The 12,132-nt window shown below is 33.1% G+C and overlaps 1 protein-coding gene across 38 annotated transcripts in view; it reads right to left on the bottom strand.

The window, feature by feature from the left end:
- The window catches only part of para (sodium voltage-gated channel paralytic), a 278,569-nt gene that overhangs the window by 68,147 nt on the left and 198,290 nt on the right, over positions 1-12,132 (bottom strand). For 22 of the 38 annotated variants that reach the window (XM_085946087.1, XM_085946085.1, XM_085946116.1 and 19 more), the window contains 2 exons: positions 7,073-7,316; positions 401-609 (listed from right to left, as the gene is read on the bottom strand). In XM_085946087.1, coding sequence (XP_085802213.1) covers positions 401-609; positions 7,073-7,316 — 453 coding nt within the window. Of the gene's footprint in view, positions 1-394; positions 610-7,072; positions 7,317-12,132 lie in introns of all 38 variants that reach the window. The other 16 variants (XM_085946086.1, XM_085946084.1, XM_085946083.1 and 13 more) reach the window with 3 other exon arrangements.

Genomic DNA, 12,132 nt, shown 5'->3' with positions numbered 1-12,132 from the left:
TATGTGACATTTTAACTAGTGTGTCACTTAGGGCTTGTTTATATGGCCTTAGAAGTAATCATTATCTTTATGGAGATAAGGAGAAAATAAATTGTAGAATACAATGACCATCTCTTATTCGTAACAACTAGTAAGAGTGATAGTGATTCAGTGCGTAGAAACTGTAGTAGGTTTTAATATTTAATATAATATTAGACATTGATCTGTGATTACAGGTCATACTGTTTGTATTCTTGTTGCATGTCAGTATGACTTGAAATGCAACAATATTGTAAGATGTGACACTATACGTATAATGTGACATCTTTGAGATACCTTTGCGTAACTTGTGACACTTTTTATATTGTCTGGCACTCTGTGTAACTTTTACACCGCGGAAGAAACAAATACTCACGCTTACATATTCCCTAAGTGGCGGTTTATGGTTAGTGTCTTGATAAGGGTGTCCGTTCGGATGGCAGGTGAGACTCTGGTTTCTACTGGAGCGCCCCCGTAACCGAGATTCTTTGGTCTGGGGCACCTGCTTTCCGCCCAGTCCGCCCAGCAAGTCTCCGTGGGACGTGTACGATATCCGCGACTGATGAGACGTATATGACGAATGACGAGAACCTAAACATACAACATATCGTTATGCATTCCATATTGTCTGACGCTCCGCCTCCTAAAGGTTATCCCTGAAACGTTAACATAAAACTATATAAATACCTTAATTAAATTATTATTTACAATTAATTGTTAAACAGCTATTTTCAATTATAATTAGTGATTGTTAAGACAATTCAAACTTTATTTTGAAATAAATTAAAAAAATTCTTCAACCAGGATTTTGCTTGAGCATTCAATGCATATGTCAAAAATGATGTTATTACATGTAAATAATACACATTTTTTATTGGAAATCACTTCATATTATAAATTGTACACACTGAATAAAGTCACATACTGAACGCTTCAAATGATGAAGTGAATTTTTATTCACTATAATTAAATTTATAGATGGTTTATGTAATTCATAATTAGTTCTGTTTAGTAATAATATGATTAAATACTCTTCCTATGTCCGATCCTAAGAATATAATATGGGCCTCCACAGAATTTGTATTAACAGATTTTTGTTTTTACAATAAATGGACGTTAGCCACTTGCTCAACCTATTAGGTCCATACTCTGAATTGAAAAACAATGTGTATTTGCCAGACCCAGGATTCGAACCTGGGACCTCAATTTGTTGCGGTAGAAATAAATGATAAATTGAATATCAAATAATAGGTAATAAACTAAATAATAAATTAATTGTCTGTAAGTACTTCGTCCAAAATTTTTATTTGAAACCTGTTTAAGGAAATACAAATAATTGCGATATGTATTATTTACTTATTATGATGGCCTTAAGGATAACCAGTAAACAAAATTAATTAGTTTAAATAAATGACAATACAATTATTATATTATTTTTATTATAGTCTTGGTTTATTTTAAATCCTGTCCAGAAATTTGTACGTATGCAGTTTGTCGTATCACACTTCACCGTATAATTTTGTTGTATCGGAAATATATGGTCGTATATTAAAGACCGTCCAACCTCTTTGGGTTGTATAATACTGAGATAAAATTCATGCCTAAATAAAACACGGTTTTTGTCAGTTTATAGGAAGCCAGTGGCAAACAAATTTTGAAAATAGCCGATATACTGGATTATTTGTTAGGTTAGGTTATGTTTTCATTATTGAAGGAACATTATTGTCTTCAATGCTCCACGAACAATGAATATTTTTTTCATCACGGTGCAGTATACGGTCATCTCTTTTCAATAAGAAAGCTCACAGCGAACTATGCTACGGTGAAATGTAATACGTACAATTTACATGTAACCATTATAAATGTGGAAACACATACTATATTATATAAGAAACGATAATAATAATTGTAATGTTTTAAATTTTAACTATCATGTAAGAGTTACATGGTGGCAGATAATTAAATTGCAATAGTAATGTAAGTAGCAAATATAATTGTAACTTTCAAAACATAAATACTTAGAGGCCATCAAAAGACTGTGACCGCATGTAGTTGTTAACTGTATGTCACACTAAACTTATTATTTCTGTTCATATAAATATAATATATTCTTTTAACTCATTCACCGCTGACGGCACAGCTGTTGTGTCATTAGATATAATTAGCATGTTATTTAAATGTGGAAATTAAATAGTAATTAAATGCTCCGCAATGAAGCGGTTAATACTATCGACCGAAGGTACTTGATGGAATTTGAATTTAAATTCTAATGGATTTAAGTTTTGTACTATTCCATTTGAGTCGTTTTTTGCCTCCCGGGTTTCGCCTTTCAGCATCTTCAGGCACTATGTACACTCACCAAAAGGCAAATATACTGAGTGTACATAGTGCCTGAAGATGTCGAAAGGCGAAACCTGGGTCGCAAAAAACGACTCAAATGGAATAGTACAAGACTTAAATCCATTAGAATATAAATATACTTATTGAAAATATATTTCGATGAACAGAAATTATAAGCTCAGTATGGCACACAGTTCAAAACGTCATCCGGTTACGGTCCATGGATCGCTTTAAATCTTTTTTTATTTATTTTGTTCCCTACACTCTTTCTTTAATCACACTCTTCAAAGCACATAATAATTCATAATTTTTACTATAATATGCCAAATCGATAACTAAATTTACGTATGTAATTCTACCATTCAATATTGTGTGTTGAGGTGAATGAATATAGTAACAAGTGAAAATAATGTTGTTTCGATACACAAGCTACCTAGTGAATGAGTTATACGTATTGTTTGCTTTTCAAAATAAAAACCTCAAAGCCCAAGAAAAATTTTGTTGTGTTCTACAGATGTACTCAAATGGACCAAACAATAACATAAATAAAATAATGTAATCATATCACACTAAAGCCACCTTTAAAATAACAATATTATCATAGTACCAACTCGAGGAAAGAAAATCCAATAAATACGATTACCGGCATCGTGTATGATGTTATAACAGTAGTGAAGGGTGGAGGTAGACTATTAAGATCCGCCATAAAATGTGTACATTAAACTTTGTTTGTCATGCGTAATTGTTTTTATTGAACTAAGACTACAATATACAGCTGGTATTAGTTAGTTTTAAAGATCAATTAAACCCTACCTACCCAAACCATACTAGTTTTGGTGTATTTTGGGTGATACGACAAAATTGTGCACACTTTTTCATTCATACTTATTTGTTTTCGTTGGATTAAGAAAACATATTACACATATTGTTGGTTAATTTTTTTAAATTCATTAAGCCCTGCCTAACCAAACTATAATAGATAAAAAATATTATTCTATCTATAAAATATTCAAAGTTATATATGATTTAATTGCATAATTTTAGATATGAGTATTTTTTTTACTATTAACTATTATGGCTTGGTTTTCGCAGGGTTTAATTGAATTTTAAAACTAACCAACGCCATCTGTAAATTGTAGTCTTATTTCAATGAAAACAAATACGTATGACTGACAAAGTTTAGTGTGCACCATTTATTGCGAATCTTAACAGCCTTCCACCCTTCGCCACTGTGTTATAATGTCTGACAATACGGACTCCATACCAAACAATTTTTTAATTATTACCTTAAAAAAAATTAAAATTTACCTTAAAAAAGTATATGTTGTAATTAATGTGATTTTTGATTATTAAAAATATTCAGATATACTTAGTAATATAATTTTGTAATGAGTTTTTTTTTTTATAAACCATGTCCGATCCTAATAGGATCATATGGGCGCCACAGAGTGGAGGTTTGTGTTAACAAATTTTTGTTTTTACGAGAAATGGATGTCAGCCACTTGCTCAACCTATTAGGTCAATACTCTGACTCATATACAAATTGAAAAACAATATGTGTAATTGCCAGACCCAGGAATCGAACCTGGGACCCACGACAATATAGGCCAGCGCTTAAGCCACGCGGCCACCGTGGATTATTTACTAGAGCATTGTTTAATTAAATTTTAAAAACTAATAAACACTTCTACACATTGTATTCAATTATCATTAGTTCAATTAAAACAAATACGTTTCACTGACAACATTTAGTGTGCACTATTAATTATGGCAGATCTTAACAGCATACCACCTTTCGTCACTGGTTAACAGTATATATTGTGTAAGCTAAGTGTGTATGTATACTGTAAATAAGTTAATAATAAGTTTTAGTAGAAATATACGATGTATATTAAGTGAGTAAGACTTTTAAAACATATTATTATATTTAGTAATAAATAACATTTTATATATTATTATGTATTATGAATGAAAATTGAATAGGAAAAAATATGTTAATAATTAATTTAATTATTAATTACACACACAACACTCTGGTAACAGTTCAGAAATAGACTATTATATTGTGGTCCAAATGATAAATCACTACAAGATACAGCGGTGAAACAATTTTATAACAACAATGTAATGAATGAGTGGTCTACATTAGCTTGATGTCAAAAAACCTTGATTTAATTAATTCTTATCGGTTAATGTTTATTATGCTGACATGCAGTGCTAAGAGAAATAATTATATTCACAAAATATCCAAGAAAACTATAATAGTATCCTATAAATATAAAATATAATGCTACTTTGGCCTGTTAAGACATTTTAAGTCCCGCATACTATCTCGCCGAATTAAAAGCACTCTTTACAAGACACTTGTAAAGCCAGTGCTCACCTACGCATCGGAAACCTGGACATTAACTCTGCGAAATGAACGAGCCCTGAACATCTTTGAAAGAAAATTTCTCCACCGTATATATGGACCGATCAGGGACGGCACCAATTGGAGGAGAAGATATAATGCTGAGCTCCACGAGCTGTACGAAGATTGCAGCGCAGTTCAATCAATTAAGATTGGGAGACTGCGATGGCTAGGTCATGTGCACCATATGAATGGCCGGCAAACCGCAAAAGGCAAACCGGCAAAGAGAGTGATGTCCAGCAATCCAATAGGGCGTTGAAGAAGAGGCAGGCCAAAGATTCGCTGGTTGGATGGAGCTGCCAGTGACTGCCATATTTTGGAGGTACCGAAAACCGTAATTTTATATTCTTGTGTCTGCTTTGATACGCCAATATATAAAATGCCTCAAATGGTAAATTTAAGTCGAATTTAATTATATACTATCCAATCCTATGAATTTAAGAATTCAAGGGTTATTTTGGCAATATCTGCATATAGAATCATGTATGTCTGTAGTTAACTAATCAGGGAATATTGTGACATTATAATGGAACGCCATAGTAGAAGTGTTAATTGAAAATTCACTTGTAGCTAACTTAATTAGTAGACCAGAGCTTCTTCCTTTGCTTCAATTTCATACATTTAGGCTCCATCTCTATAGAAGGTTTTTTCAACATCTTTGGTTGTTACCCTAGTATCATTCTCGCAGCTATTTCCTAATAACTACGGCATTTGAGGTATTTTAATTCTTCAATCTACCGTCTTTGTAATTTAAATAATATTAATAAAATTACTGACATTGATTCACAGATGACTTAAGAATTGCTAATTGCACTCATAATAATTTTTATTTAATTCTTTTTTCTGTTTCTGAGTTTCCCGTAGTTACGTATTTGAAGATGTATATTCATTCTTGAATAAAAATAAATATACATAATTTGTAATCTTCGGTTCATTTTCAGTCTTAAGCTTCAATTACATTGAGCTTCTTTACGAGCTGTTTGTTGGCGAATTTATAATCTGTCTGTAAAGTCGCCCAGTGTAATCATTGAACATGTTAGCTTGTTCAATGATTACACTGGGCGACTTTACAGGCAGATTATAAATTCGCCAACAAACATCTCGTAAAGAAGCTCAATGTAATTGACGCATTACCAATATAATATCACGGCAGCGCTGCGGGAGTCTTGGAGGTGATCTGCAAAACTTAAAATCCCCTGTTCTTTTACACCCGCTTTCCTCATTTACAATATCTATCTTATCCAAAACCAACAATAACACCCAATGTGAATAAATAAGTACTTATAAAATCGTGGGTCGCAGGTTTGAATTTCGCATTTGGAAAATTCACTTTATTTTTTAATGTTTGTTTGGATCCAGAGTATGGAGCTAAAACTGGGGTCGGTATTTTTTCCACATTTTAGTGTTAAATAATATGTAACCACGTATAACAGATGATATTTTCGTCAGTCAGTGTCTGGGGATATTGCTCAGTAGTCGAGTGTTCGACTGCAGATTGTTAGATTGGTGGTTTTTTTCCGCTTTTTAACCGCCTCTATGCCTTCAGCGAGTTTTCTCGCTCTATAAAGCCGTGATCGAAAGGCCGCACATACAAATTTCGCGAGGTATCTCGTCCGACTTTAAACTTAAATTATTAGCCACTGTCAATTGATTTGCATAATATAAAAAATTAAACACACAGTGACATCTGTTTGAATAATTATCACTAAGTCACAAATTGTCGGTATTACAGCGATTTTAATAAGAGCTCTACATTCAACGTGTGTCGTTAAAAATCTGCGGCCTGTCAGATATTGTCATAGTAATATTGTGAGGCATAGAAAAGGTTAAGTCAGCTGTGATCCTTTTTCATTACACATCAGTCGGATTCACTCTACCGATAATTTTGTTGTACAGCAAGTATCATTAAAAAAAAAACCTGACGGCTAAAATTATTACACATGGAACATGCTTTGCCTACTGATTCTCTGAATCCTGGTTGTCCAAATTCGAAAGAAAATATAATAAATTGCGGGGCGCGGGTTTACACGTCATTCCAGAAGCGCTGTTCGCGGCCGACTGGAGTCTCTCGCGGCCGCGCTACTTTTGTGACTTTATTTTTCGTTATGCCTGTGTTATTTTTTGTAACGAATCCGCCTGGGAGGTTAAGGCAAAAGCATGGATCCATGCTAAAAATATATCACCCGGTATCATGAAATTTTAGAAGTAACACATCTTGGATTATTTGTGAATATAAGTGATTGATGGAAATGAAGATGATGTTGAGGATGAGATTGTCAATATGAGCCGTGTATTAAAACTAACCTAAATTAGCATAATACACAGGAACAATGATGGCACCGTTTTCTTCCGACATGGGCGTAACTGCGTTGGAGTCGTCGGCGTACGGCAGGTGCTCCTGTGCGTCCAGGTACGTGGACAGCACCAGGGGCTTCCGGTCAGCACCCGGCGGCACCAGCCGGCCGCGCCCGTTTCTCAGGGTCAGCTGATGTGAGCCTCTCGAGCCCCGTCGGATGTTGAACGGCGACCCGGGTAGCGACAGACTCGCCTGTAACACAAAACACAGCCTGCCTGATGCCTCTGCCTCGACCACTTTATACATAGCCTATAAATGTATATAATATTATGTATTTTGTATACCTATATAAATTTGTAGACAAAATTACATTATTATTACATAATAATATCACAGAATGTAAAAATAATCACAACTGATTAACTGAATAATAAATTACCCTTTTAAATCATATGAGTCCAACCTTTTGACTTCACTAAGCCACACTGAATGATAAGGAATTCTCTCATTGCCAAAAAAAATTTCTTTCCATACCAAGGCCTGAACAAAACACGAACCATAAGTGCGAATGAGTAAGCATTCGGCATGCTTATATCTACGCACTATGCGTTAGAGTAAGATAGAATTTCTACTGCTGAATTAATTATTTTTTGTAAACGTCGCCGGTAAATATGGATTTGAATGATTACTTTCATTTAAAAACTGTGAGCATGTGTTGCTGAAATTTATTATTTTTGTGTTAAATATAAAGTTAGTGATAATTATTTTTAGTTATTTTAGTAGAACATATGGTTAACTATATAAATTAGTAGATTAGGTAGCCGTACTGAGAAGCAACACAATGGTATAACGTTTCATAGTTAAGTTGATAATAATAAAATCGAGGTTCTACTGTGCGTTATACGCAAGAAACACGGCTTCATTTGTACTGTTGAGTATCCCAGAAGAAATCTCAGAAAATTTTGCTTGACATGCACTAGAGTAGTGCCTAGTCCCTATACCTATCCCTGTCCCTAGACCCAATTGGCGGTCCGCAGAAATTTTCTGGTGATCCACGAATTTTTGGTGTCCAAACGCATATGCTAAAAATTCTAATAAAATCTTCAAAACCCGTGCACCAGTTTGTGCATTGTGTTTTTTTTCCTTAGATAGATTAATTGTTTTAGGTGATGAAATTAACTGCGATCAGACGTCATTATACAAAAGAATATTTTTTATTTCTGTGTTGGCGGTCCGTAAAATGTTTCTTCTATTTTCAGTGGTCCGCAAGGTGTAAAAAGGTGATTCATATTCTAATTTAATCTATTATAATCAAGCCTTGGTGAGAAAAGACATCCTCAGTTGTCATGAGACGTCGCTGACTTTTTGAACGCTGAAACATATTTTCATATTCTGTGATATTTTAGAAAGCATTATTCTTAATAAGAAACCTGCATCGAAAGAAAAATGAACCCCACGCCATGGTATTGTTTCTGTTACAACATAATATGGACTGCGTTATGCATATTATTATTATAAGATCAAACTAGTCATGAATTTATAATATAAATGTGGACAAATTACTAAAAATTAACATATGTATGTTTTTCGATATACAGTCGAACTTGGTTATTACGAGGAAGATGGGACCGACTGAATTTGCTCGTTACAAGTGTTACTCCTTATATCAGAGAATAGTTATTTTTAAATGATCTGTCACATAACACAGAAACTCGCAATTCAAACAAAAATACACAATTAGAATTTTTCCCCGAAACAAGCATGGCATTCATAAACTACAAAAGAAGTTGTTTATTGTAATGAACGCTGGTAGGCACCTACTGACTTCACAAACCTTGGATTTTTTACTTATTTCAACCATATGCGTGGATACATTGTCGGCGAAAACAACAATTAGGTAGGTACTTAGACACTTAACTAGTGTCATAAACGTAATGCGATCCCGGCGGCATCCTGTCCGGTCAGATTTTATTGCTTAGGGTCGAAATGTTTTTAAACGATCGACACATTAACAGTATTTTAGCTCGGTATATCCGATAAGTTGCTCGTTATATCAGTGAATAAATGTATGGAGAAAATCATAAACTAAAATGTCAATGAATGTTTCCTCATTACATCCGAGAGCTTGCTATGTCCGTGATCGTAATAACCGAGTTCGACTGTAATTAAATGTAGATCACAAATTGTATTCGCAAAACGGAGATAGTTGGCTGTAAAGTATTTCCTGTTACATTTATTATGTTTAAATTTTCACTATTTAGTTTACGGTTACTAAGAGTTAGTCTTCCTTCGCCTTATTTCATATAATTATATCCATAATTAGTCAAATAAATCAATCATAATAAATACTAAACATCATACCCAGGATTCATTTTAATTTCTGTCACATAGAATTTTATACATAGAGGCATTAAAGTTGATTTTAATTAGACTGGGATGTATATAATCCCTTATGTGATAATAATTTATCATTATGTATTGTAAAATAATGTTCAGAATAAATTCAGACACTATTAATAATATTCAAAGACAACTTTTCTGTATTCCATTATAAAAATGTTATTTGTATTTGAGGTATTTTATTTCCTCTAATTTTATAATTTTTAATTTGTAATTTTTAAAATGATTCAAAGAAACACTCTTGACATTTAATCGATACGTACTTAACATTTATAATGATAATATATTCTAATTAGATACCTATCAATATACGGGGACAATGGGTAAATATTATAGTAAAACTAAACTATTGTTTAAAAATCCATTCAAAACTTTTCATATTAAATTGTAACCATACTGAATTTTCAACTGTTCAACAAACTATTATAATAATTAATTATTTTAGAATTTGGAGACAAGCATGCAGAATGGTGCAGAAACATGTATTTCGTTAACCGCGTAAGACTCTCGCTAAAAAGACAGTAACGAAGTTATATTTCAATACACTCTAACGGAGGAACAACACTGACGTATGAGGTAAAATCACCACATACCTGTGAACCGTCCCGGCAGAGGGCATAATAAACCTGGCTTTTAGTTCCGTATTTAGCTAGCCTTTCAGGATGGGGCACCTTCGAATCAGAGACAGATATTCGATAAAAATTACACACCAATCATGGTAATTTGTTCAAAAGCCGGTACAAAATTACATAGGGTACCGTATTCTCGAAACTATACCATAGAAATTTTGTGCATTCACCATGTGTATACGAATAACTTCCCATATTTTTCTGATAAACTGAACTGAGTGAGGTATAATAATGTGATAGTATGCAGAGGAAGATAGATATGTCATAATTAAAATTAAATAATTAGAACACTGATAACTGATATATTCTATAGATCCACCAGTATAAGTTGTCCGCTGAGTGAGGGCGCCACATGCTAACATTTGATATATCGTCACCTTACTATTAAGACCTTGTAAGTCCGATATTATGGAAAAATGAGTTTGTTCGACAAAATTTAAACAAAAAAACATTTTAAATCATATCAAAACCTCGGCTATCTAGACTAGTATGCTGTTCATCTATCGACAAATTTTAAAAACTCATAGGTCTCGTGGTTGCAAACATGGAATTAAAACTTAATATTTCACAACCAATGTTAGCAGATTCATCGATTAAAGACGTATCTAAAAAAAATATTGTTTGTATTACGTTTTTTCCTTCCCCTCAACACAGACTTATGAGGTTTTAATAGTAAGGTGACGATATAATTCAATAATTTTTATACTGTGATGAGCTTAGTTCTAAATTCGAACATCTGACAATTTATGGTATATCTATAAAAAGATAATTCTTTAAACTGTCATGACATAATGAGATATGTATAAGATAGAAAATAGCAAGCAATATTTCATAGTTATTTGCAATTTGTTAGTGGCATACAAACATATTATATCAGGGATATAGTATGTAGCCTTGGGGTACACCACAATTAAAATTTCAATAGTAGAGATGTACTATATTATGGTGTTATTATTGAAGCGAGTATTTTTTTATGCATGAAAATTCCCTGGAGAGTAAATCCGGTCATAATTTACTCGACAAACTAAATGAAAAGCAAAGGCTGCGAGCAGAATTGATCCAAAGACATTTCAATTAGCAAGCGCACAAGTTACCGATTGTGTTATCCAAGCCATAATTTTTTTTCATTGATATTATAGACACAAATTAACAAATTAAAAGTATTTGTTTGCGTTAGTATTAACAGATGGCAATATGAAATTGTTATTATATCAGTGTTTTAATTATTGAATTTGAATGACGGTGTACTGTTTCTATCATTTTATACTCTTAGAATGTGCGTACGGAAGACTTGGGAAAGTTTCTCTGGCATATTGACACACATTATAGTTCGGAGAATACAGCCCCGGAGGTACATGTGACAACATTAACTGGTTCAAGCAAGCGGCTATTAGACAGGTATAGTATGACAGTATTGCTTCAAAGTGCTAAGAAGTCACAACATCGACAAGTATATTGTTGAAGAGAGAAAAGAACATTGAATTTACGAAGAGTAGTGTATTTTGTTATGTAGTTCGGAACCACCGGTTACGTTAAAACATTCGACATGCTCCATACAATATTATGCACCATTCTACGTCAAGTCCCTTCTGAGGGAATTTGGCAACTGTTAAATGTAGTTGTTTTATTTTTAACAAAGCACGCTCAGATTCATGTCAAAACGTAATTAATTACGACACTAATAAAGCGACTATCATTCTGTTCACGCAGCATACTTTTTAACGTTTGTACAATATTAAATCTTTCGACAGACATTCAGCTAAACACGTGTTTTATACGCAAGGATTTTTTTTTACAATCGCATACGCTGACTCAATAATAACTTAGCGATGCAATTTTAAAACTTTCCCTGCGTGAAATACACAGTATTTAGAGAATGTCGCCGCTAGTGAAATTCAAATTATTCAATCATGCGTTCATACTTAATAAATACTTCACAAAAAAGTACCAAATCTTTTCAGCATTTTTAATATTATAATATACCGTGCAGATTGGATTGTCAATAGTTATCATTGAACGTGCAAAGGGGGTTTTTGGGA

Source organism: Rhyacophila brunnea, unplaced genomic scaffold (genome assembly GCF_057557595.1).
Source record: "Rhyacophila brunnea isolate RB1 unplaced genomic scaffold, BYU_Rbru_1.0 scaffold_19, whole genome shotgun sequence".
NCBI lineage: Eukaryota > Metazoa > Arthropoda > Insecta > Trichoptera > Rhyacophilidae > Rhyacophila > Rhyacophila brunnea.
Note: the sequence above shows the minus strand (reverse complement) of the source record. Positions and strands in the feature narration are given on the sequence as shown.